The 27,922-nt window shown below is 42.7% G+C and overlaps 2 protein-coding genes across 6 annotated transcripts in view; both read left to right on the top strand.

Moving 5' to 3' along the window:
• Positions 1-11,267, top strand: part of MEGF10 (multiple EGF like domains 10) — a gene marked incomplete at its 5' end in the record, with an annotated part of 80,867 nt that extends 69,600 nt beyond the window's left edge. Inside the window, 6 exons of the mRNA XM_082075093.1 lie at positions 23-259; positions 1,597-1,724; positions 1,895-2,018; positions 3,956-4,000; positions 5,663-5,869; positions 6,840-11,267. Of these exons, the coding sequence (XP_081931219.1) occupies positions 23-259; positions 1,597-1,724; positions 1,895-2,018; positions 3,956-4,000; positions 5,663-5,869; positions 6,840-7,000 (902 nt within the window). The 3' untranslated portion in view covers positions 7,001-11,267. The remainder of the gene's footprint in view (positions 1-22; positions 260-1,596; positions 1,725-1,894; positions 2,019-3,955; positions 4,001-5,662; positions 5,870-6,839) is intronic.
• Positions 11,268-17,352: 6,085 nt separating this feature from the next.
• Positions 17,353-27,922, top strand: part of PRRC1 (proline rich coiled-coil 1) — a 32,131-nt gene continuing 21,561 nt past the window's right edge. For 2 of the 5 annotated variants that reach the window (XM_082074954.1, XM_082074958.1), the window contains exons 1-2: positions 17,577-17,693; positions 25,217-25,333. In XM_082074954.1, coding sequence (XP_081931080.1) covers positions 25,237-25,333 — 97 coding nt within the window. In that variant the 5' untranslated portion in view covers positions 17,577-17,693; positions 25,217-25,236. Of the gene's footprint in view, positions 17,516-17,576; positions 17,702-25,216; positions 25,334-27,922 lie in introns of those variants that run through there. The other 3 variants (XM_082074955.1, XM_082074957.1, XM_082074956.1) reach the window with 3 other exon arrangements.

Raw genomic sequence — 27,922 nt, 5'->3', positions numbered from 1 at the left:
TTCATTTCTTCTTGTATTTCAGCTGGTGTAATTATAGTGGGAAACTTGAACAGCTTAAGCCGTACCAGTGCTGCCATCCCTGCTGATTCTTACCAGATAGGGGCTATAGCAGGCATCATCATTCTTGTCCTGATTGTGCTTTTCCTGCTAGTGCTGTTCATCATTTACAGACATAAGCAGAAAGGAAAAGAAACAAATATGCCTGCAGTGACCTATACCCCTGCTATGAGGGTCATCAATGCAGATTACACCATTTCAGGTAAGTGACAGAACAGATCTTTTTCTTTCCATGTCTTGACTTTGTGCTTTTTTAGCAGAGCTCTGCAGGGGTTCAAATCTGCACCTAACAGGGTTTGAATGTGCATGTTTCACCTTTTTGCATTAGTGAGGGCTGCTGTGAGCAGGAACATATTCCATTTCAAAAAGAGTATCTGCAGATCTGCCTTGGAAGCCTTCCTGGAAAGACAGGCAGGAGGGGCTTTCCCTCTTGGAAGAAGAAGGCTGAGACTCTGATCTCAAGTGCCTTTGGCAGGAGAGCAGCCCCTGAGACCACACTGGCAGTGGTGCTGGTGAACTGCCACACGAGACCGGTGGGATGCAGTGATAGACTTGTGTGCTTACCTTTCATCTACCAGAGACAGTTCACCTGAGTTCAGAAGGATGCTGGCCCAGCATCTATAGCTGCTTAGTTTGTTCTGCATCACAGTCTTTTAATCTGTGCTTTTGATACTCTGAAGGTGGCTTACCCTGGTAAAATGTGTCCGTTGTAAGGAACAAGTGACGATATACCTTGCTTTATTGTGTAACATTTTACACCCTCAAATGTTTTTCTGCATTGAACAGTTGAAGAAAGGACATTTCTGTTCCTCTGTGCCTATTTTTAAACAGAACTGTGAAGTGTGGCAAAAGAAGATTTCTACTGAGATTTTAAATTCAATGCCAACAGCTTGAATACAGAAAGACTGCTACAGATGTAGCAAATCAGAATTTCTCACTAGCTGTGGCAAGATTTTGTAGAGAGGCAGAGAGCAGAGTGGCTCCAGTTTGAAACAAATGAAGGGAAAGAGCAATGTTCCTAAAACAAAAGAGGAGTTTTTTCAGCCTATGAAAGTGCATGTGAGTTGTGATGCAATGAGTACATGAAACTTGAGGCAGTGCTGTCTTTTGCACACAACTCTTAAGGAAGGCAGCAGGTAAAGAAGCCAGAATAAACAGTTGCCAGAGACAAGAAAGGTGTATCAGCAAAAGTGGCAGTTCCCTTGAAGCACCAGAAAATGTTGCTGTGAACTCGATGGTAAAAGTGTTTATAATTGGGACAACACTATGACTACAGAGGTAGAAGAAAGCAAGGGACCACAGCAGAAAGAGAAGTTAGCGAGTAACCCTTGTGAATGCTTTTTGCTGAAAGTGAGGACATGACTAGTCAATTATTGCTCTGTATCTCTAATTTCTTTAAATGAATGCAAGATTTTTACCTTTTTTTTCCAAGAAACTCTAAATCAGGTTCTGAAATAGTGCAGCACTGTCAAAAAACATCCAAAGAAAGAAATGCCATGTTAGTTTTAGTTGCTTATTTTCCTTTATTTTTCTTTTCAGAAACCATCCCTCACAGTAATGGTGGAAATGCTAACAATCACTATTTCTCTAACCCTAGTTATCATACTCTAACTCAATGCACTACACCACCTCCTGTCGACAACATGGACAGACTGACCATGGCAAAGGTAAAACATAAAAATCTGGATGTTTCTGTCTCAATTAGTCGTTGGTTTCTTTTACTTTCTCCTCTAATATTTCATATTTGGTGGTTTTTTTGCTTTCCCTGATTGCCACCTGGGAATTCAGCAACTTCCCATCAGTTTCAGTTTTTATTACCCATCTTTCTTTGAAATAGGCAAAAAACAATCAGCTGTTTGTGAACCTTAAAAATGTGGAACCTGGAAAACGAGGCACTGTCATGGACCACACAGGAACACTGCCTGCAGATTGGAAACATGGTGGCTACCTCAATGAGCTTGGTAAGGGGAAAAAAAGGAGGAGAATGTGAATGTTATTCATTGCCTTTGGGGTGGATGGGAAAGCAGGGATGTTTCCCTGTCTCTCCACTCAGCGTAATGCCAGGCTTGTGAGACTGTGTGTGAGGTTCAGGGTTATGGGTTTGACCTTTCTTTAAGGCCATACCCTTAGAAATAAAAAAGTGACTCCTTGTGAGGAATGGTAAGTCAGTCTGATGCCCAGTGCAGAACATGAGATGCAAAATAATCCCGTATTATTTTTCTAAAAAGATTTGATTATCGATTAGTTTCATAAAACAATAGGTATTGTACAATAAGGGTCTGCTTTGGCAAAATTACATATTCTTATTAATAAAGTAGAGGCTGCATATATTATGGGTTTGTTTGTTTGTTTGTTTTTTATTTTTAATTCTCACCAAATGGCATCAATGCTTTAAAATCTAGTTTCTTATCATCTGAGCTGCTTCAGGTGTAAATTCTAGGAGCATCTTCCAAGCTAAGCCTTCTGTTTGCTAAAAGACCTTGGAGAAAAATTTCTTAAAAGACCGTAAGGAGAAAAATCTCTGGGTGGTGAGAGTTGCTGTATTCTGCTTGATGCCATCTTTTGCTGTTTCTTCATCCTTTCCTGATCTCATGCATTCCAAAAAAGCTGGTTTGCATTGACCATATTTCTGACCAGTGAAACCCTTAAAAGGGACTTTCAGTGACTGTATAATTTAGATCAGTTAATTACCTTCATTTCTGGTCCTTATCAGTATCAGATTCTGGGAATCAGAACAACAGTATGCAGTATTATTTTTTTTTCCTGGTCACCCCCAGTCTTGATCTAACCACAATTCAGGCTCAGATCTATTTTTTCTTAGAAAAGGTTTCAGTCATAATGCTTAACGCTCAGCTTTCCATTTTCTTAAAGCATTTGCATTAGTACTTAAGACTCCTAAGAGATACTGGCTGTGGGTGATTCTAGAGGACTGGATGAACAATGATAGTATGTTGGTTTTATAGAAATCAAATGGGATTACTTGAGGCACTCTGGGCTGGTGACCCGGGCATTAGTCTTAGTAAAAACAACAGAACAGCTGACATGAGATCTAATACATAAAGATGGGTAGGAATAAAATTAATTGGTTTAGGTCTCCTCAAATAACATGATTTCGTTCTTGGAAACTCTGAAGTTTATTTATAGAGATATTGTATAGATAAAATTATTTTAGGCTTTTGTGAGGCTTTTAGCATAGTACCACAATACAATCTGATTAAAAAATTAACACTCCATAATATCAATCAAAGCTATTTGAATGGATTAATAACCAAGTTAAGTGCCAGGTCTCTGAAGACAGTTGTCAGGCATTGTTCATTGCTGATGTTTATATTGGGAAGAGAAATCTGTTACTAACAGACAATTGCAAAGCTGTAAACTTAGGCACTAGGTGTTCAGGCCATGTCTGCAGGACAAGGAACTGGAATAGAGTGACCTTGGACAACACAATGGGAGTGATGAACTTTGGAAGCAAAGTACCAAGAATTGAACTTTTCATACCCTGAGATTCTTAGGTCAAGATGGGATGACTTTCTGGTAGATATGGTTTAACCAGACAAAAAATATACTTTAATTAAACAGCAGTTATTAGGCTCATTCTAGAGTAACTGGTGGAAACACAACAGCCTGTGACATATGTGAGCTCAAATGAGATAATTGAATGGTCCCTTATGACCTTAAGCACCTTCCCTATTCAGGAAACTACTGTTTGAAAAATCTGCAAGCAAACAGTAACAATGCTTCTGTATCCTATACTGGGCAGTTTCACAGTGCTTATAAAAGAATTAATCTGCTAAGGTAGAAATTGGTCCCAAAGCAATTTTTAAAGCTTTGGAAGCCAATATCTAATAACTTTTCTCTGGTTTTAAACCTACTCTGTTTTTTATATCATTTTTCTCAGGTGCTTTTGGACTTGATAGGGGATATTTGGGAAAGTCATTGAAAGGTGAGTTTATTTTCTGATCTATTTAGATGAAATTATGTAAATATTCAGTTTACTCTTCCAAATTATCTTTGATTTCTGTGTGAAGATAACATAAAATCATTTTGGACTAAATTATTCCCAGACACAGAATCAATGCATGAAGTACATTTGTTAGTTTTTCTTTTTTGAAGAGAGGGTATATAAACAAAGCAAAACAAAACAAAACAAAACAAGCTTCTGTAAGTCCCCTGTGTGGCACATACATCAAATGTTTCTGTAATGGCTGAGTTATGAAATGGCTCTGTTCTAGAGAGCACAAGGGGAATGGCCCTTGAATTCAGCCTAGTGAGACAGGTGAGGATGCATGCTGCCTCTGATGAAAAGCTTTAAAAGAGGGTCAATTCCTCTTGCAACTGGCATGGTCAATATAGGACTGCATGACTACAAGCCTGCAGTGCTTCACCACATTTACTGCAGGCCTTTGGAAAGGATAAAAAAGCATTAATATATAGAGAGGAAATTCAGAAATTCAGGGTAGTGGTGATATTTTTGGTCTTTTGAATTATCCAGTTTTCTCATCAGACTTTATAGTGGACCATATTGGTGTGTGTCACTATTTTTGTTATATGAGGCAAGAGTGACTGGAATGCCTGGGTATCCAAACAATGAAAAATGCCCGGCAAAGTCCATAGGAATAGTGAGTTAAATATGTAGACAAAAGCAGCTGTTTTGTCACCTTGTGTATAATGCAAAACAATTAAGATGAAGAAGTGATTTATTATACCTGACATGGTTTTAGAGGATTAGAGGAAGCCCAATTTAAAATATCTCGAAGGAGTCAAAAAGTTATAAGCATCTAACTGCTGACATGTTTACCACGGTCAGTCTCGTGCTGGGTACTCAGGGTTGGGAACAAGCTGAGAAAGTCTCAGCTCTAAAGCTTAAATAACACAACATGTCACCAAAAAAACAAAAAACAAAAAACAAAAAACACAACAGCAACAAAACAAACAAACAAAACAAAACAACCCCAAAACACCCACAGAGAACAAAGTAACACAGACACCATAAAATACCTTCCCAGCTTAAGAAAATACATCTCTTAAACTAGTTATTTATCCTTCCATTAAATCCTGAAATGACAAGCCATGTGATGATTCCTTTTCAGTTGTCCTACGTGCACATTACAGAATCTTGTAAAAAGATGGTTACTCTTTTAGTGTGGCTGCATATTCAGACCTTGTACCAGCTAAACCATCCCTAAAAATCACCTTACCATCTGCCTAGACATTGCTACTGGGAGCAAGCTTAGATCACTTATTTTAACAGTGCCCTGAGTTCAGCACTTGGAAGGGCAGAAAGTATTCTGAAGTGCCTCTTAAAAACTGATTCTACACATTATCTGTATTTAATGCTATCTACTATTTTAACCAGAATTGAAGGTACTCGGACTTTGCAACAGGAATTTTCTGATGGTAAGACCAATACTGTGAAAGAGCATGGCAGTAAAGGTGCTTTCATTAATTGCTGTGTAACGATGTTGAAGTGTTATGACTGGTTTCCTTGTAGATATTCATTTATGAGTGACTTTTTAGAACTCAAAAGAAAAGAATACTGTGTTAAGTAGCAATGTCCATAGGATGTAGCATGCTTGAGAGAAACAGATGCTTTTCCTTTCTGCAGATCTAGTGAAGAATTCAGAATACAATTTAAGTAATTGCTCACTAAGTAGTTCTGAGAATCCATATGCTACTATAAAAGACCCACCGGCTCTTGTACCAAAAAGTTCAGAATGTGGATATGTTGAAATGAAATCACCAGCACGCAGGGACTCCCCCTACGCTGAGATCGCTGGCTCTACTTCTGCCAATAAGAATGTTTATGAAGTCGGTAAGTACAAAATCTATTTTGAATGTTGAAGGCTAAGAACAAAGAACACATGACTTTTTAATCTTTTGAACTGTTTGATCAAAACACATGAAAAATCACTGAAAAAAATTATGATGCATTCAGATTTTATTTTCTGTTCAAAAGCTGTAACAACAATCTCATTCTTTTGAGCTAAGTGGTGTAATTCACAAGAACAGAGTGAAATACCTTCATCTGCGTTCTGTAACCTAGAGGTACCTCTGAATTTCCCTGATTTGAAAGCCTTTCTTTAAAGAACAGCATCATATAAACTTAGCATTTGATTGCAATGTAATTTAACTCTACATTAGGCTGTTAAGTACTGAACGCAGCTGGAGTAAGTCTATGAGAGGGACAAAAGAGATGTTTCCTCTTCCTGACCGGAAAAAATCCAGCATCTTCACCCACAGACATACTATTTCATTCACATGTGCCCCATCTAGTTACTGTATTACTGTGGCTGCTGTAGTTACAGAAAACTTTCAGGTCTTGTAGAATGGTAGTTAACCTAATGGTCTCTGGAATGGAATAAAGTGTATGTCACATGCCATAGGATACCATTTTCCTTTTCTGTCCCCTATTAGAGATTCCTCTGAAATCTATCAATATCTCCATTGTGTTTCTGAGGATTTTTATAAAATCTTTATTAAAAGCCCCAAATTTGGGCTTTCTTTTAGCTTGTCCACACAAAACGAACAGATGCTGGTCCACTTGCTTCTGTCAGTAGATACGCTCATGGCAGGGCCCTGATGCAAGCCCGCAGGTGTAACTTAGTGTGAAGCCAGAACACCTCAATATCAGCCTTTGTTTCTATGCCTGTGTTTCAGCACTCAATCATTAGATTCAAGCAGAAAGGAGAGGATATTTTGTCATGCAAACTGAAATGAAATACAGTCTTTGCCTTCTGTTTGACGCTTCTAGTGTTCCTTGTATGTGCTCTCTTTTGTCACAGAACCTACGGTGAGTGTTGTCCAGGGAGCATTCAGCAGCGGTGGACGTTTCAGCCAGGATCCTTATGATCTTCCAAAAAACAGCCATATTCCATGCCATTATGATTTGCTACCAGTTCGAGATAGCCCCACATCCTCTACGAAGGAGGTCAGCAGTGAATGACCCCAAAAGCTGATGTGTAGCACAGTGGGACTCTCAAGGGGCAAAGTGGCATGGTTGTGCTCCTCCCTAAGGTTTAACATCATATTTGGCTCCTAATCTGTCCAGCAGACAATTGCTGTACATTAAACAGAATCTCAACATGAGGTTTGTATTGTGTATACAAGTGACAGATGGACAAATGCCACACTCTGGGGATCCTGATAATTCTTTTTTTTCATGGCAGTGAATTTTATAGAAACAGGTATGCAACACATTTATACTGTAATATAGTGGCTTAAAAATATTAGTTAGCAGATCAGTTTTGATAACATCCCATTTCAGTGACTTTAAATATAGACTTCACGTTTGTCATGTTTCAGAACAGAAATATTCCCAGGACAGCGCAATTTACCAAATACCACTTCATACAGGTAATCTGATTCACTAGTTTTGTAGAAGAAAAACTGCTTTGCCAAATTTTACCTTCCATTCTGATCTTTAGTCAGGACATATTAAGAAACAAGATCTGATGGGGATAAGTAAGCACAATACTAGAGTTGTTTGGGAAATCCACCATCAGGCTTTTTTTGTCCATTACTGGTGGTGTGTGTACCTTGCTTGAATAGTTTTGGAGATGAAAGCATTGCATACATCAATATTATATGATGCCTCAAGATCTCTTGGTACTGGAGACCCAGCACCAGCCTTCAACAAATCTTTTGCTACAGTCAACTCCATATGTTGCAGTTCTGACTACTATTTCTGCCATACACAACTAATAATCCATAACATATCAGTAATTACTTCATAAAATATGTCAATTCGATCAGTTTATTTTTGACACCATGGACTGATTATATAAGGAGTGGACAAAGGTGATGACTGCTGTAAATCTTAATTGCAAGGAAAGGTTTACATTTTATAAACAGGTAGTAATAATGACTGTAATATAGGATAAAAATAGTAAAGTGCTCTGATTGTTTTTCATAGAAATAACTAAGCAATCTCTGTGCATACTTGCTAAAAAAGCACCTTTTCTTTGTTATAGTTGATGTAGGGAAACACATGCTTAAGCTGGTCTTTTGCATTGCTAATAATGTGACACATGTACCCCCCAGTCTTCATTAACTTGTGTCTCCATTTTTACACCGTGTGTCTGTGTTTCTAGAGATCTAGCTTGTCAGTGCAAAAATATTCTACGCCATGTCCATTTATTTTGCATTTTTGCCAACTGGCCTTTTGTCTGACTAAAGGGACCTCTGGGCAGAGGGAGAGGATTAAAGTAAGAATTCATGTCATACTGATGTCTGTCAGAGCTGTTTAGCTAATACACCATAGTTAATTAATTAATTGCGAAAAAAACTCAAGGATAATAACAGGAATGCAGAAATAAAAAACGGTCCCTCTTTTATGTATAGCTTATTCTGTTGACTGTATGGATGGAGTCCATCTTTCCAAAAAGCTCCTTTATCTCCCTCCAAAACAGTCTGTTAGGAGCTGCACATTTCAGTGGAAATTAAATTTGTCAAGGTATCCATCCATTGAAGCAAAATTGTCCCTCAGACACATTGGCCTAAAAATTAAATGGTTGATAGGGACCCGACATTCTCTTTCAGTGGAAAGTTACCTTTAGGAACATAAACATTATGTCGCAGTATGACCTCCAGCTGCTGCTGCTGCCAGTGATGCTACCTGCTAACATGCTTGTGACATCAACAAAACGGGCCTTTTCACCCTGCTCTGGTGGAAACTCTGTACCTTCTTGCGAATAGATTGCCTTGAGGCTTGGTGTATCCCCAACTGATGAGGAAAGGATACAGACAGTTGCATCCCATGGCATGTAATGGCAGGCACTAGTCGTCTTCTTTCTGTGTTAGGGTCCCATTTGGGCACATGAGGCCTGTGACATGCTCTAACAATGCAAAGGGCAGTTGATCGGTCAAGAGCTTGGTATATTTGCTGTCTGGCTTAGCACAGGGAGTGCCAAGACCTTTTTTATCTTGAAGTCAGGGCTGCAATACAGTCTGAGACAAGGAATGACCGCTACTGTGACAGCACTGATATATTCCTGAGAAAATCTCAGCCAGTTGCCTTTGGAATACTAAATGTGGCAGAGGATCAGCTGGAAGAAAAACTGAAAGAACTTCTGGAAGCCTTTTAAAAAGGAACTCCAGAGCTGAAATGGAAATAAAATTTGCTTTTATTTGTTGTCACTCAAGTGGTGACAAATGAGAGATCTGCATCTGAAGATGTTGTTGTGGACATGCTCAAGCCTGGGAAAGTATGTGCCTGTGTAAGTGCCCCAGAATATTCTTGGTTCTTGCTGGCCATGAGCACTGTCTGTTTGCAATTCCTTGGGCATTTCTTGTATATCCTTGCAATAAATGATTTGATTAGTTTTGGATTTTGCAAGTACAGAAATTAACTACAAGATTTCAAAAGTCAGTTACCATTTAATCCCTCCATAAGACAAAGTATTGATTGGGTTTGTGTGTGTATAGATAACATGTAGTGCTACTGGTATATACGTGTGTTTGTACTGTGTGAAAGAGACTTTAAAATAAAACCTTTCTTCTCTGAAGCCATGAATAGCAAATGCTGTATTTAGCAATTGTAAGCTTACAAAAAATTATTTTCTTACTCTGTGTAAAATTTGGAGATCACCAGATAAATTAATCTTCATAATATAAACAGTTCTCTTTATAAGGAAAAAGGAAGAGCTGAATAAATTATATTTGTTTGAAACTTTTGAGTCTATCACATATCCTCAAGTGTTGTATTCAGCCAAATACTCATGAAAACAGATGAGTTTCTGATAATTCTGCCTATTGTGCATATTCTAAATACACATATTACCAAAGTCTGTCTTTCTAGATGTGGGCAAAACTCCTGCTGTGTAGTCAGCAAAAGCAATGTCTGCATCCAAGCCAGATTTACGATACATATAGATCAGGTAAACGACTTGTGAATTTACTTCAGTGAATGATCCTTGGTAGACACTCAGAAAACAGATTTCATGCAGGGGTCATACATTCTTGCTAAATGACAGCCATGTATCTTTCCAGAGGAAAAAAGCACCTGGGATTTCCATGACCAGTCCTGCTGCCTCCTGTACTGCTGGGAAGGCTTGCTCTGGAGTACAATCTGCTGTCAATTTAAGAGATCCCCAAAGCAATCCTCATGATTGTCACATAGGCCTTTTTCTACATCCCAGTATGCTCTTTAGGGAACTTAAATATTTGTGAACGTGCATACTACATTGTGGTGAGAACTTAATAAGCAAGTTGATACAATAATTTTAACGAACACCACCTACTCAAAGAACTGGATTCACTACAGATGGGAACGGAAAGAGATGCCTTGCCTCTATATGTTCACATGACAACAGTGAGAAACATAGCATTGAAATAGAGATAGCTATCCCTTAGCAACTTGTTAGCAGTTTAATAAAGTGCAAAAAGCCGCACAGTGTTAACACCTGGTTTTAAAATACGTAGTGAGCATAAACTTTAGCTTTTAAATAATGCAGGCATATTAATTCTGGTCATTTAGAAGCATAATGAACCTCAAGGCTTTTTACCGTATCAAAGATTTTTCATCACAACACACTGTTACACATAAACTTTGTCCTTATCTTGATATACCCAGAGGACTCCCATAAATTTGGACTGGAGATGCACATGGGAAAGAATACTTTGTACTCATACTTTCTGCTGAGACAATCTGCAGAGTCAAGTTAATATTGAAGTGAAGTTAGGATAAAACAAAATCAAAAGTGAGGAATGTGTTTTTTAAAACATACTGGATTTTCCAAGTACTGTGACTCCGATTTTTTTTATTAGGTATGTTTCTGAATAATAATCCTTATACTGGAGCTCTAAAATCCAGAGTGAAGAATACAGAGCTAATTTTGACAAAAATGCTTTCTATTAAAGACTGTATATATAGTAGTTTAAATGACTGAAAACAAATGAGTGCATGTTCATTAATTACTGTACAGAAAATCTTGTCATTTGGTACACTCATACTAGTGCTAGAGCACTGAACCTATCTCTTCTATATTCAGTTTTTTAGCCCAGAGGACTTTACTTTGATATGATTGATCTGTAATATATTTTTAAAGAAAACCTTTCAAGTATGCCTGGCTTTTTTTCTTAGCTGTAACAAAAAAGTGTTTTGTTGTGAAAATATATCTATTTTCCAAAGATGACTGACGTTCATCCCTCTGTCCTTCACTACCATTTATTTCACTTCACATACTTGTAGGTTAATGTAATAAAGTTTCTAAAGAAAGATGGGAAATGCTTTGAAATTTTTTCCTTTGTTTCTCATTTGCTTAGGATGGATCTTGAAATAGGATGGGAAATATAAAACGGTTATGCCTGCCCATGCTGGACCACCAAGTAATGTGTTAATATTTTATTTTCCCCCATACAGAAGGCAAGTAGTTCATGAGATGCTTCATGGAAGATCAAGGCTGATTTTTAACTGCTGAACTTCTATGATTACTGTCTGTAAACTGTACCATGATTCTGTAAACGGGCTGATTCTTTCAAGGCTGTCTCTTGAATGCTTAAAGCTTTGAGAAAGATGGGGAGCTGAGTTGCCAAAAGCAAGGCACTTCCCCTCTTCAGTGGAGTAGCCTTGTGTCAACCATTAAAAAGCCAGTAAACAAAGTACAAACAGGACATAAACAAACATGGCTAACCAGGGAGGTCCCAGTTGGCAGGAGGTTAGCAAATGTGATGCCCATCTACTTGAAGGGCCACGGGAGGATGGGGGGGAACTACAGGCCTGTCAGTCTGACCTTGGTGCCAGGGAAGATAATGGAACAGATGATCCTGAGTGCCATCACGCAGCACATATTGGACAAGCAGGTGACCAGGTACAGTCAGCATGGGTGTATGTAAGGCAGTTCTTGCTTGACCAGCTTGATCTCCGTGTATGACAAGGTGACTCCCCTAGTGGAAGGGTGTTTCCAATGTATAGTATCTCCTGTCTGGGACTGCAAAGATAATGTAGTGCCTGGATGAGGCCTGAAGAGTGCTGAGCAAAGGGACCACCCCTGCCTACCCTCCCACTCTGCATATGATAAAAAATAGAATAAGACTGGCAAGAGTGAGTCAAGTGCTGCCTCTAAGCCCCTGTGGGAGGCTGGCCAGTGGGGCTGGGCTGTGGGGAGAGCCTGTGGGTTGTTCTCCTGCAGCCTTCCAGGGAGGCACAAGGTTTGAGCAAGTGAACCTCTCTTGCCATATGGCCCTGGAGACGCCTGTCCTGACCAAAGCAACCTGATGGGGCCCTGGTAAGACAGCCGAGGCCTCGGTGACTGGCGTGAAACACCGATGCCAAGCACAAGACAAAAGATGGGGGCACGGAGTGGGCAGTGGCTCTGTGGCAACCCCAGACACGTGTGCTGGGGCCTCAGTGCTGCTGGGTGAGTGCTGTGGGCAAGGATGGTCTGTCATGGTGTCCCCAAGCGATGGACAGTGATGCCCCTCAGTAGTGGGTTCTGATGTCACCTAGTGATGGACTATGACATTCCCGAGCAATCAATTGTGACCAGGCGCCCCTCACTGCTTATATCTGGGCGTTGAGTCTCACCCAGCCGTCTTGTGACCGCACTCCAGCCAAGCGAGTCTGCGAGGTTTGGAGTGTTGAGCGAGGCTGTTGTCAGTGCTGGTGCTGTGCTTGGGCAGTTGTTCTTGCAGCTCTCAGTGCACAACCCCAGAGCCACTGGAGGATTTTCCCCGGCCCTGCCAGGTTCAGGCAGCCGGGGCACCCAGGAGACAGCTCGCAGCAGCAGAGGTGAGCTGGGCAGGGACACCTCACCCCGGGGAGCTGGGAGGGTTTCCTTCTGGAGGCACCTGGGCATTCCTTCCACCCCTCCCCGGGCCAGCCAGTGACCGTTGCCTCTTCCTTTTCCAGCACGGAGCTGGACAACTGGTGTCCCATCTGCCTGGACAGCTGGGAGGAGGCCAGCTACGTGATGCCATGCCTCCACCAATTCTGTTACACGTGCATCCTGCGGTGGGCACAGAGCAAGCCTGAGTGCCCCCTCTGCAAGAGGAGGATCCACTCCATCATACACTTGGTGCAAGGGGACGACGACTTTCAGGAGCACGTCATCTCTCCACCTGCAGCACCATCCGTTGTCATGCACTTGACAGGAGCTCCTGGACACCGAGATGCCCACAATCTCCATGGCCCTGCAGCATCCCAGCCATCAGCTGCGAGGCCGGTACCTGTAGGCGGCCTCCACCCCCACGTCTCGGCGTCGCTCTTTCGACAGCACCCGGTTCTGTTGCGGCACCTGGTGCTCTGGCTGCGACACCAGCTGCGGCTGATCTTCGAGGGTGCCCGCCGGGAAGCAGCATCAGTGCAGAGGCTGGTCATGTCCAGCCTGAGCCTCTTTGGCCCGGACGAGGAAGCCCTGTGCCAGCTGCTGCAGGCTGCCCTGGGCCTGCACACGGTCAGCTTTGTGCACCGGCTGATTGACACCGTGGTGGCGCGGTGCAGCAATGAGGCCCAATGCTGCATGCGCCTGAGGGACAACTGGGCTGCCGAGGAGCGGGAGGGCAGCCCCGAAGCTGCTCCCGGCCCTGCTGCCTCCCCAAGGGGCTCTTCTGCCCCCAGTCCAGCCTCCTCCAGCAGCCCTGACAGATCTGAGGCAGAAGAGCTCCCCAGCACCTCCTCGGCTGCCCTTCGTGGGGGTCCCAGCAGCACCCGCTCTGTCCCCGTCCCCACCCACGGGGACCCAGAGGAGCCACGGGAGCACCCAGAGGAGCCGCAGGAGGACGCAGAGGAGGCTGGGCCCACAGCCTGCACTCCCATCCGGGGCAGCCAGTGCTCCCCTGGGAGGGCCCAGCGAGCCCCGAAGAGGAAGGCCAGCAGCCCCGAGGAGTCTTCTCCAGCCACCCAGAGGCCACGCCACCAGGAGCACTAGTATGGCCCAGGCTCTGCCAAAACCAGGGCTGGGCCAGCAGCTGGGGCTTGTGCCGGCCCCCAAGGGGACTGAGAGACTAATGATCAAATAATACAATAAATGTATGAAAACTACAGAAACAGGCTTGGTGTTTCTAACAATGAGGTTGGTGTTGCTGTCACCACTCATATTGGTTTCTCATGTGGCCAGAAATGGCCACCAAGAGGACTTGGTCCATACTTTCCCCAGGAGCAGAAGTGTGGATGACTGTCCTGCAGCCATGCCAGCCTCCTGAGTGTGATGCCATGCCTCCACCAATTCTGCTACATATGCATCCTGCAGTGGGCACAGAGCAAGCCTGAGTGCCCCTTCTGCAAGAGGAGGATCCTTTCCGTCTTGGCACTCAGTGCAAGTAGACAGCAACTTTGAGGACCGTGTCATCCCTCCACCTGCAGCACCGTCATTGGCCACCAGGCAGAAGGAGCTCCCGGCCATCCAGCTGCGCACAGCCCAGCAACAGCTGTCCTGGTTTTGTTAAAAACAAGACCAGTTCTCTTTTAGTGATTTTTCTTTTAGCTAAGTTCTTCTAGGTGGCTGTACTTTCCTGAGTTTTAGCCTGCATATTTTTTTCCTAGGATGCTGTACTCGGTGCTGATAAGAATAACGGAATGCTGAAGAAGCTCATGTTTAGATTTATTACTATGGTAGCCAAGAAAGACCGGTAAGTTTGCCCACGTTCCTTTGTGAGGGGGGCATGTTTGAGGAGGGGTGGATGGAACAGGTGACTAGAACTGACCAACTGAGGGTCAGTTAGGTATTCCAACCCCTAACCGTCATACCCCCTATATAAGAGGGTGATCACAAGGGTCACGCTCTCTTCAACCATGACCGGCATCTAGAGAGGACCCTGTCTGTCTGCCTGCGATCTACAGCCCTCAGGCCCTGCAGCCCTGCAACCAGTTTCTGGTTTGCTGTGAAGTCCCGCCCATGACTTCCAGGACCCTGAGCTGCAGCTGCTGGAGCTGCCAGCTCCACACACCCAGCTCCTGCTGCTGGAGTGACGCCAGCTCCACATCGAGCACTCAAGATTGGTGTTTTGTATATTTTGTATATATATTCTCTATTTATTAGTAGCATCAGTAAAACCCTTTAAAACTCTCCAACTTTAAGTCTCTCTTTCTTTCCCCTTCTCTTTCTTATCATCTTTCCGATCTAAAGGAAAGGGGTGGCGGGAAGTGAGCGGATAACAGGGAGCGTCTGCCATGGTTTATTGCTACCTTGCCTTAAACCTTGGCAGCAGCACAACCACAGCCTGTGGGGATGGTGCCCAGGGCCCCTCTGGGTGGCCTCCGGCCCATCACCTGGGCATCCCTTTTCTGGGACCACCCAACTCTCCTCCAGCCCCTGCTGACTGGGTGCATCAGGAGCTCGGACAGCTATTTGGGACCCGGTCTTCACAGGCAGCTACAGTGAAGGACCTCATCAGGCCCCTCCTGGGCTTCTTTGGGCTGGATGAAGATATCGTGGTCCAGCTGCTGGGGTCCACCCTCCAAAACCACCCGGCGACATTTGTGCACCAGCTTATTAACGTGGCCATGCAACACTGCAGCAGGGAGCCCCACCGTCTGCTGAGCCTGGAGGACGGCTGTGCTGCCTGGGAGCGGGAGAGCAGCCCTGGGACTGTCCCTGGCCCCTCTGCCTCCCAAGAACAGTCTCCCGTGCCTGCCCCAGCCCTCTCTAGCAGCCCTGAAGGAGACAATGTGGGCAACTGGGCCAGCACCTCAGCAGCTGTCCTGCTTGGGGGTCCTGGCAGCCCTCCCTCTGCCCTGCTTCCCATCCCTGGGGAGCAGCAAGAGCCCCAGGAGGAGGCTGCACCAGGTCCATCTTCTGCCAGCCAGGGCAGGGAACGCTCCCCGGGGGGAGCCACGGCGAGCCCCGAAGAGAAGGGCCGGCAGCCCCGAGGAGTCTTCTCCAGCCGCCAAGAGGCCACCCCACCAGCAGCACTAGAACGGCCCAGGCTCTGCCAAAACCAGGGCTGGGCCAGCAGCTGGGGCTTGTGCCAGCCAGCAAGGGCTCCCAGCCCTCTAGGCTTGATTGTCAGGCAGTAAAAGACAAAAAGGGCCTAAAAACTGCAGAGGATGTCTGGGTGTTACTAACAGTTCAGGTGGCGTTGCTGACCCCACTCATACTGCTTCCTCCCCTTTGCCTGGGCTGCGCCCACCATTTCCTCTCGCTACCCTCAGCAGAGGCCACGGGGCTTCTCCCTCTGCTCTTGCACAGCCTCCTTGCCCTGCTTGGGCCATCATGGGGCTGGACCTGTGCTCTCCGAGAGCGCCTCCTCTCTTTTTCTCCCTGATAGGCAGAGGGGCTGTTGACATCCCTGAAAATGATTGGTTGCGCAGGTGTAATGTGACAGAAGTCAGCTAAAGAATCATGGCATCATTTTGGTTGGAAGAGACCTGCAAGATCGAGTACAACAATAACCTAACTTGGGCACTAAACCATGTTCCTGGGAGCCTTATCTATACATCTTTTAAATACCTACAGTGATGGTGGCTCCACCATTTCCCTGGGCAGCCTGTTCCACTGCTTAACAACCCTTCCCATGATCAATTTTTTTCCTAATATCCAATCTAAACCTTCCCTGGTGCAACCTGAGGCCATTTCCCCTTGTCCTATCACTTGCTACTTGAGAGACCAACACCCTCCATGCTACAACCTCCTTTCAGGTAGTTGCAGAAAGTGATTAGGTCTCTCCTCAGCCTCCTTTTCTCCAGACTAAACAACCCCAGTTGCCTCAGCCGCTCCTCATAAAGACTTTGGCTCCAGGCCCCTCACTAGCCTCACTGCCGTCCTTTCAACTTAATCCGGCACTCCAATGTCCTTCCTGTAGTGGGGAGCCCAAAACTGAACACGATTGGAAGGGCAGTCCCACCAGCACCGAGTATGGCGGAAGGGAGTTGCTCCCCCGCGCCGGGCAGAGTCCGCTATCCCGCCCTACCCTCCACCGCGTGTCCTCGCGGCCGCCCGCCAACGTGGCACAGCGTGGCACAGCGTGGCACAGCGTGGCACAGCGTGGCACAGCGTGGCACAGCGTGGCACAGCGTGGCACAGCGTGGCACAGCGTGGCACAGCGTGGCACAGCGTGGCACAGCGTGGCACAGCGTGGCACAGCGTGGCACAGCGTGGCACAGCGGCGTCCTGCCGTGCGCTGCCGCCATTTTGGGGGCAGGGCGCGAGCCGTGCGGGGCACGGTTCTGCCGCCTGGGGCCGCAGGACGCACCGCCCCGGGAGGGGGGGCGAACAGGCGCGCGGCGGCAGCGCAAGAGAACGAGAAGCACACAACCGGGCGCGCCGTCCCGCGAGGCACCGCTGCCGGAGACGTGGCGGCGCGAGGCGGAGCGAGCGCGAGGCGCAGCCAGCGTGGCGCAGCCAGCGTGGCGCAGAGCGCGTGCGCGTCGCCGCTACGGCCGCTGGGAGCTGTAGTCAGCGGCGCGGCCGGTGGGCGCCTCCTTTTCCCGCCGGCGAGGCTTGGGGCGCAGCTTCCCCGTTAGGCGAGCGCGGCCGGGCAGGCCGCGTCGTGGCGAGGCGGTGAGCTCTGGTGCTGGGGCTCGGTGAGGTTGCCTATTGTGGCGGGCAGAGGGGACGCCGTGGCACCCGTCGTCCCCGGCGGCGGGGGGGGAGTGGCTGGAGGGCTGGGCTGGGTTGCGGCCCTGAGCGGTGGCCTCCCCGGGATCCAGGGTGCCGGCTGCGGCGGTTGGGTTCCGTTGGGGCCCGAAGCAGCTGGGACAGGTCCGGAGGTCAGGGCGACGGGGCGAGGGGCGGCGTGGCGTGCGGGATGGGGCGCGGCGGGGAGCCCGCTGGAGGGCTTCCCGCGCGGGGGAAGGTGCCCGTAGGGTCCGCCCGGCCTGCCGGCCCGTCAGCATCAGGGGTTGCAGGGGCTGTAGGCCCCACCGCGTGTGTTTGCGCGTGTGGAGGCCCCGGGGCGAGCTCCGGGATTCCTCCCGAGACCTCCGCCCAGGGCGCTCTTCCCCTTTGGACGGCACACCTGGGGCCTCATGGTGTTAGCCGCCCACCGGGCTCGATCCTGCAGAGCGGCCAGGGACCTGACGCCGCTACGGACACTTTAGCTTCTTCCTGTTGTTCTCAACCATCTCGTCCTTAAGGGCAGCAGCGGCTCCTGTCCTCCCTCCTGACGAGAACACGCTTTGAAGCTCGCTGTAAGGGTGAGCGTCATGCGCTATGAATGGAGATCAGAGTCCTTATAGCAGGACTCCTTGCCGCCTCAGCGACTGGTGTCATTGCAAATGCACACATGGACCAGCACTCTACCGTAGAGTTTTTAGTTGGCTGTTTCCAGCACCTTGTTAGGTCACATATATTGTTCAGCTGTTGTGAGTCACTCTTGTTGGCTAACAGAGTTTCTCCAGGCTCTGTGTAGGGAGATTGGATGGCTGACCTCGGGATTTTGTCTTCTAGCCTTGCAGCTAGAGATTGAAATGCTGGTCTTGCTAAACCTGTGTGATTTCAGCTTGAATCTAGTGTGATTGACAGTGGAAATGCTCACCCTTGCAGATCTGTTAGTACCTGAGTTCTATCGACTGATGCTTCAGGAGGTTTATTACTTATTATAATGTCTCTGGAGGCATTGTTGAAGTGATTTGCCCTTGATTTATATGATTTATTTATTTTTATTGTCACATGAAAAAAACATAATTTCTTTCTCTGAAAATGCTGGAGGTGTTCCATCACATCATATGATGTAGTTGTTGGTGCAAATTGATAAAATACACGTGATTTTGTTAAGCTGTTTCTTGGATGGTTTTATGTAGTCATGTGTAACATTGTATACTAGGTTAGAAGTTCTTTGTGATCATCAGTGTTCTGGAGCTGAGTGGTCCATGGTAATGGTTTTAAACTAGAAGAGGGGAGATTCAGGCTGGCCATGAGGAAGACGTTTTTTACAATGAGGGTGGTGAAACACTGGACCAGGTGGTGATGGATGTCCCATCCCTGGAGACATTCAAGGCCAGGCTGGACAGGGCTCTGAGCAATGTGATCTGGTTCAAGATGTCCCTGCTCATTGCAGGGGGTTGGACTAGATGACCTTTGAAGGTCCATTCCGACCCAAACTATTTTATGGTTCAATTTTTTAGTTCATCAAATCTTGTAATCTCACACATTTGAACATCAATGTCTTGAGGATTGCTTTGAAATTATTATAAATCACAAGAGCTGGCAATACCAAAGATGAGGGTTGCCTTTGAACTTTGTGATGTTTAAAAATAAACATTTGATAGTAAGTGTGCATGTAGTCTGGAACAAATCCAGAGAGTTGGCAATGGCACTAAGAATGTGGGAAACAAAATAATGCTCAGAGATTAGGAAAGTTTTAGAAAAGTGGAACTTTCTGGTTTTTATGATGTCTGTGGACTAAGATAACTGTCTGCAGTAGTGTCAAGATGAATCCAACCCCTTGGACTAGATGATCTGTTGAGGTCCCTTCCAATCCCTAACATTCTGTGATTCTTCTGGCATACCTGATGTTTCAGGCTATCTTGGTACTGCATTAGGTCTGAGGTGTACTGGATTCTAGTTAGTGAGCTTTTTTTTTTTTTCTTGTTTAAGAAAAAAAGTGAAAAAGTGATGCTGGTGTAATGATTAATGTTATTTATACTATAAATATAAAACAGGTATAGGAGAGTTTTGTTCTCTCTTGCGTTTTCTTCCACGATAACCTCCGTTTAGATCTCTAGACTATAGAACCAGTCATTTAACACCAGGTGATTAAACTTAGCATCTCTCTATGCCCTTCCTTTGGCTTCAGTGAGGCTTTGTATGTCCTCTGGGAACTGCCTGCATTTAACAGAACAGGGTCTGAAGGAAGTTCTGTTGCTGACTTTGTGCTCTTCCTTTCTAAAATGGAAAAAACAATGTGAGGGATTTTTCAAATAAGACTTTAATGTACTAAACGTTCAACTCTGGATTTGTTTGTTTTTTTTTTTTTTTTTTTTTTTGGAAGTGTTGTCTTTTTGATTGAGGTCAGCTGCATGCCATCTTTAATAGCTGAAGGTTTTTTTTTGCCATTTTCTTTCTCACTTTCTTACTGGTAATTCTCTTTTTAATCTCCCTTGTTTGCATCTTTGAGTTCTTGGGCTTTTTTTTCCCTTTGACATCTCTCCTCTGGACTAGAACTATGAGCCTGTGAATCTCTCTATCAGTTAATGCAACCTAGAGCATAATATTTTATTTGTAGATGTTGTTGCACAAGGAATGGCTCCAAAGAATTTGTTTGTTCAAATAAATAAATGAATTACTGATCCTTATTCTGGACAGTTGTCAGCTTGTGCGTAGCCATTAACAATGCGTGTAATCAGTACTGTTACACACAATTAAAATACAGGGTGTTTCAGAAAGATGGACCCAACGTATTACAGTTACACAAAAAATTACAAACAGTTTAATAAGCTATCAAGTTTTAGTAAACTTCTAATAAGTGCTCTGTGTAAGAGTTTCATTTATGGGCAGTTTGTGTTTGCAGAGATACAGATATTTCAAACTGTGTCCATCTTTTTGAAACACCTTGTCGTTATGCATATTGTGATTAAAGATGAGAAGTTTAATAGCATTTAAATTTAGTATTCCAGCTGTGGTTTTGTTTCATTTTAGGCTCTGCTTAGAGAACAGTGTTGCCTCTTAGGATTCTTAAGTATACTGTGGTTTTTCATTTATTAGCAGGAACATCTACTGAAATACAAGAAGTGGTTAGTTAAGGATGACTGAAAGTATGCCCTTATTATAAACTCTGAAGTATTACTTACTGATTTCTACATAATGTGTTTTTATCCATGTGAAATTTGCCAGTCTCCATTTGTAGGTAATCTTATAATTAACTGTGAAATCTACATTTTAGAGTAACAACTTGAAGAATGCTTTTGAAGTATTGTTATATCCTTAAGATTATTGCAAAATAGTAGTGGAAATTTAATTACTTCCTGTTAAACTTCAGTCAAAAGATGAATAATTTGCCAGTTCAGCCTTTTAGTCTCTAATTCAAATTATTTCATACCTGCTTTTAACACAAGCCCTGCTAAAAATTTTAATTAGAACTTTAGCCTAGTTTTTATTGCAATATATACAGGCCTTGCTTTTGAGAATTAGGAGAATGAGGTTCAGCTTCAGGTTAATGGGTGAGATTCAGCTGGTGAGAATCAGTAAAATGTAGTTACCAGTCATAGGGATGGACAGGGTATAGTATATTTTCTTTGTGTAATGTGGGGGTTTGACAGCATCGCTATACTGTCTTCTTTATTACTGGCAAGGGTTATTTTTTTAAACAAATAATCTTTGGCAACCTAACAAAATTCATGCTTCTACTTCTTAAATAGGTTATTGTAAGCATGACTGATCATTTGGAGTGTGTTTTTTCTCTTTTTCATATACCTTATTTTTTACTTTCATATAAGCATAAATCAAGATTTTCTTCTAGCTAAATGTGGCAATATTATCAAATTTGTGAAACCAATTTATGATCACAAATCACTAGATGGCAGTACTGCTGTTATTTTCACCTAATTGCACACACTAAAATGTGTCTGTCTCAGAGTTTCTCCTTCGTGGCTTCAGTTTAGTAATACAAAGTGGTTTAGTTTGCAAGAAGGCACAGAAGTAACTTCCTTAAAAAGTTATGCTGAATTTTTGGTTGGTCCTTGCTGTAAATTATGTGTTTGTGGCTTGATCTATGAAGAATTATTACTATTTTTTTTTAAATCCCTGAAAAGACAGTACGGTTCCACACCCAGCTGTCAGTAAGTATTTGTAGGCTGATCTGATCTTATTGGGGAACTTTTTCCCTGCAACTCCCCTATGGGAAGCTGGAAACCCTCCTCGGAAACTTTGCTGAAGACTGAATACCATTAAAGTCTGTGAATTTCTTGGTTTTTTTTCCCCCTTACGTTCTTGTTCCACTCCAGTGCTTCTCAATTTCTCACATATAACTGGTTTCAGGTAGGTCAGTTAGACTCAAGTGTTAAACCATATATCCTGTAGGATCAATTTTAATTCTATATAGTGCTGGATTCTTTCAACACAATGAGCTTCCAATTACAATTAGCTTCCAATTACACCTATCGTACTTTTTGTTTTTCTTTTGTGTGTCCCTCTTCCCACATCTTATCTTTCTCCTTAACCTTATTATTATTTTTTGTATTATTTTTGTTTTTTGTGCAGCATGTGCAAACTACAACTGGCTTAGGTTGAGAAGCTGGTGTATAGAAGGCTGTTACTTGTGCAAGCTTCATGTTAGTCTCTGCCAGGTCAGGACTTCTCAGTAAGATTGATAGTTGTGTGAGGGGATGGGTAAGCTGAAAGGAAAATAATATAGGAGCAGTTAGGCTTCAGGATTCTCTAATTGGCATGGATGTGGGTAGATGGAAAGAGGAAATGGTGAAGGAAAAAGTTGAGAGTGGGAGAAGAACGCTTCAGGATATTGTGGTTATGTGAGAATATAGGAATTTGTCTTTTCTTCCAGCAAAAGGTTGGGAGAGGTCTTATGGCTAGCTAGTGGCAAATCCCCAATTGATTATAGTGGACAATGTATGCAAGAGGTTCAAAGGATAAAATTTCAGCCAAAACAGAATGAAAATAGCACTGTGTTTCTGACTGAGCATCACTCAGAGGGTATCCAGCTTACTGGCACGTATCATGTAGGGGTACACACCCGGACCTGCAAAGTCTAAGGGAATGGAAATAAGCTCTACAACTGGCAGGATTCCCTTCTCAAGCTTCCATCTCCTGGCCAGGCTGGATTTGCAGATGGTTGGCTTTCCCAGGGAGGCTTACAAGTGCTAGGAGAAAATGTGAAAGTACTGATTTTTGCTTTTTTTAAAGTTCAGATTTTAAGTCAGTTCAAATTTTAAGTCAGTTCCATATTTCAGCAATTGACACATAATTTTTGCACATCTGGGATGGTTATTTCTCTTTATGCTTGCTTCACTTTTCGCATTGTAAATGTAATAGAGAAAAGTAACTATAGAGTTAGTTACATTTCTACTAATTCTTAAGTTTCCAGATGTCAGATTACTTTTTGTGAGGTTGTTCCCCCTTCTCGCCCTCCCCCGCCCCAAATTGTGATAGCTCTGCGAAGCTTTAAAAGAGCTTGTATGGAGTTTTTGTGGAACTTTTTCAGTCATTCTACATGGCTATAGTATTTAATTTAAGTAGTAAGCACCTCTCAGCAGTTTTTAATTAATGCATTAGGTAAAATCAAGCAGCAGGTTAAATGAGCCTTGATAAAACAAAATGTTTCTGATCAGTGATGACTTTAGTTGCACAATGGAAAATTCTTTCTTGCTTTGCAGTGTATAATTGGAAGAAGAATGACTTTAGAAATACTTCTTTGAGGGGAAATGTAAACTCCTGTAGGTTGATTAAAAATAATAAATAAATCTTATTATTACAAATTCTTCCACTTAGTGAAGTTTAATGGAAGATACTGCAGTTCCTTTCTAAGGGATGATGAGATGTAGTCATTCTGCAAGGACAGTCTGTTCCCCACCAGTCAATTACTGACCCTTTCATCCCACCTGAAGAGAAGCTTTTAAATGAAATGAAGAGGTAGTCAGAAGGTAAAATCCCTCTGTCCTAAGAGTTTTCATGAAGAGTACTGCACGTAAACCATATTTACTTGCTTTCTGAGGCTAGGATCAAACATTTAGTCTTGAATTACTTATGCAGTGGATACAGGTTTGTCAGAAGGACTCTAATTTCTTCTATGTGATTTTGATGATTTCATTTGTTTCTGGGACTCTTTGTAAGCCTGTCAAGACTAACATTGTCATCCTACTCCTTGGATTTTTCAATTTGGTAATAACAGTAATTTTTCCTCCATATTTAAAGAGTTGTATATACATTAAAAACAATGAGGCAATGAGTTTTTGTTTTGTTTTTATGAAAGAGAGGAAAGCCCCTGTATTCTAGTAAGTGGAGTTTTTGTATATACACATGGGTATTTCTACTCAACACATTATCTAAGGCTTTTTCTTTGTAAATTGTTGAAGGGAATAAGCTGGCAGTCTTTAATAGCCACTGATGTAGTGGTGGAAAATGTTTGAGTCTGTCTATTTTTCATACATACAATTACTTTATGTAGGATTTTTATTTCATTAAAATTTCCTTAAGAGTAGTTACCTTGGGGAGTGGTACAAATCGTTGTGATCTAGTTTACCAGACTTAGAAGAAAGTAGGGCTTTGTGTTCGTGTACTGAAGAAGAAAAATCTCCAGGTGTTCCTGAAAGTCTCAATATTTTTCCTTCTTCTAAGCCCTTTTATATTAATTTAAGATTTTTAAATAGGCATATAGCTTTACTTTTTCAGTAGTAGTATATTTTAAAGGTTTACTCAAAGGTGTTAAAAGATACTTCCAACATAATCTGGTCTTCAAAATAAAAGCCAAAGTTTTCAATTACTTTCACTTCTGATAGTGTCACCAGAGCAGTATGGTATTCAGATTTTACAGCAACTGTCAGTTTTGGAAAATTTGTTCAGAGTAAATGAATTTCAGTGTAATTTTATTAACGTTGTAAGTAAATTTCAGCCGTTTTCATTTGGCTTTTCTAGAGGATTATTTAGCTGACCTTGAAATGCTTCTGCAAGGTCCTGGTTAGAGCTTAGGTCACAGAGTCCAGGCTCCTGGGCCATTGCCACCTATGCCACTGTTCAGCAAGGTGCTTGTATTCAGTTGTGGTGCTCAGGAGCATCCGCTGAAGTGCTTAAGCCCGAAAGGGCTACAACTTCCTGGGTAGTCATGGTTTTTCACTGTCAGAAGGGGGAGACTTTGGTCCTTGGTCTTACTTCTGGCCGCATTTTGCATCCCCTCATACATCAGCTCTGAAAATAAGAGGTCCTTGTTTGAGCTTTTACAGTCAATAATGCAGCAAAACACTACCTTGCAATGAAGTTTTTCTTGCAATAGGATATGGGGTTTGCGATACGTAATTACTTCTCTATTATTACTCATCTAAGTACCACCAGTGTATATTTGAAGCAGTAACTGGGCATCCCTATAGTTTTTAGGAAGAGGCTTGGAGTTTGAGATATTATGACAGTGCTAAAAATAAAGGGAACATACAGTAGAAATGAGATATACTTGATAATTATGTACTTGAGATCAGTTAGTTTTTTTCTTTTTTTTCAGGAGCATTTGATTTACCTGCTCTGTTCAGAAGCGTAAATCACTGTGTTGGGACCTTAACATTCTAATTTAAAACATTTTCCCTTGTTTATCAAGGTATGCCTTTTATTTTTTTTCCACACAGCTTTTCGTAGCTGAAGGAAAATGATGGAAGAGAGTGGAATAGAGACAACTCCACCTGGCACACCCCCACCAACTACAACAGGGGCTGCGGCTGCCACTGCTACACCTATCTCATTAGGTACAGAAACTTCCTCAGCAACTTCATCATATTTATTCTTGTGTTTTGAAGCACAGCAGTTCATCCAAAAACATTGCAATCAGCATAATTACAGTGTTCTTCTCCAGACTGATTGAAGAATTTGATTTGTTGCTTAATCATGGAAGCATGCTTCTTATCTGATGTGCGTCTAACATGCACAATATTTTAAATGCTATTCTTGAAATTTGTGGTTTTTAAGGGTGTGGGACCAGGGATATAATACCTTCCACTACAGTGTGCAGTTAAATGAGTGGTATAGAATGGAGTTTAAAAACCACTTGAATATATAGTCTTGTAGGGGATAGTGGTCACTTGATTTTAATATTGGGCGTGGTAATCAAAGCACTTAATCTGCTTTTTCAGGAATTGGAACATTGTATTCTGAATACCAAATATTTAGTTTTCTGATACAACTACTATGTGACATATTGAATTTTCTGACACATCTTGAGACACTGTAGTGCAATAGATGCCAAAGTAGGGTGCTTTTACGCCAGGCAGTGTGCAAGGCAATCCATTCAGGTGTGGAAAGAAAATATTAGAACTTCCATTAGTGTTTATTTTACTCTAAAAAATAAGAAAGAAATTAAGCTTCACTAATATCTAATACACTGCTTGATGCTGCTCTCCTCACTCGGTCCATATATTGAACTTTCACGTGTCCTGAGGGAGTTGCTGGTATTTAATGATGGAAAGTGGTTGACGGTGGCACCCTCACTTGTTTGCTCACTTTCATCATATTGCAACACCTTGCAGTTTGTGTGCCTGCTTAAGTGGATGTTATGTATTGTTATCTAGTTCTAACTGTACTAACCCTCACAAAACTGGCAAGTGACTTGAAAAAGATTCCTGCAAAACCACGGACTGAAAATACTGCTAATAATGTGAGCACAAGCAAACAAGAAAATGGAAGAGCTGACACTTCTCCGACTCCTAGGACGAGCTCTTTTGCCACTGTCTTTACTTCATAATATGACTAACAATCTAATCAGATCTGACCAAAAAATTGCAAAACAAAATTTTCAAAATTTTCAAGAGGACTATTTGAAATATAAATTTACGTCCCCTATTGTTAACAATGAACCTTGCCTTAAATGTATATCAAGCCTTGTGATATTAGCTAAGGACAGTATGAAGCCACTGTGATTAGCAAGACATCTAAAAACTAAGCAGAACATGAAAACACATCTCTCCAATTTGTTTTGTTAATATTTCAAGTCATACAGTACTCAGTCCAATACTTAACAAATTTCAGTAAACTTAATGATAAATCTTTAGAAACCTCTTTTGAGATTTCTTACCTAATAGTGAAGACAAAAAGCTATGTATGCTGGGGAAACACTTGTTCTTCCTGACATGGTAAAAATGCCTGAAATGATACCTGGTAAACAATAGGGTGACAAACTAAAATGCATTAATCTGCAAATGCTGTTGGAAGATGCATAGATAACGTTCCTGAAGATTTGAAGAAACAAGTATTAGAACAAATTACACACCACAGGAAGTTTGCTATACAGTTGCCTGAAAGTACAGATGTTCCTAGCATGTCTCAGCCTAGGTTTTTGCTAAATTCTGTTTCAATAATAAAATACACAAAGAACTGCTTTATTGTCAAACACTACAGGAGAGATGTGCCAGAAAAGATACATCCTCAACAATAAACGACTTCTTTAATGAAAGCAATGTTTTTATTAAAACTGTGTAAGCATAACCACTGGCGGAGCAGTTGCTTTGACTAGGATAAAAATGGATTCTGGAATAAGATTACACAGATATTGCCACACATAAAATTGATTCATTGCCTCATTCATAGGCAAGCTATTGCAGCAAAGAAACCGGGGCCAGAAGTGCACGAAGTGCTACAGGATGCCATCGATGTGGTTAATTTTATGAAAATGATCTTTAAACAATAGATTTTTTTTTTAACAATATTTTGTAATGAGATAAGGAGTGACCAGGAATTTTTTTTTGTATCGCACAGAGGTTTGTTGGTTGTCATGTGGCAAGGTGTTTAAAAGAGTTGTAGAACTTAATGATGACGTGAACTTTGTTCTTTTACAAAAAGATGAGTCTCCCAGATTTTCTGAGATTTGCTGTGATGACAAGTGACTGTCAGCAATGTGCTAACTACTAAATGTTTTTTAAAAATATGTGCTCTTAATTTGTCCCTTCAACGTAAAGGTGACATTTTAACAAGGAGCAATACAGTAACTGCTTTTTGTAAGAAAGTCATGCTTTTTAGAGAAGGATTTGAAAATGGATATTTGATATGTTTCCATTGTTATGCAATCCAGTCGCCAAAAAAAAAAGCAAGTGTAGCTTATAAAAACTATCAGATCTGTACACATACTCTTGCAAAGAGGATTTCGTGACCTGCGTAAAAATCTTCCAAACAAAGAGTTTCAGTGGGTTTTGAACCCATTTGATAAAATGCCAAAGTACACCACCTTCTGATTTGTTCGCAAGAACAGCTGGTTGACATCAGGGAAGGCTGAAATTTACTACTTGAATTTCAAGAAAAGCCGTTGCATAATTGGTGGGTAGGAGTGGAAAATACATAGCACGTTT

Source organism: Streptopelia decaocto (assembly GCF_964273445.1).
Source record: "Streptopelia decaocto genome assembly, chromosome: Z".
Classification (NCBI taxonomy): domain Eukaryota; kingdom Metazoa; phylum Chordata; class Aves; order Columbiformes; family Columbidae; genus Streptopelia; species Streptopelia decaocto.
This window is presented reverse-complemented; position numbering and strand designations above follow the sequence as displayed.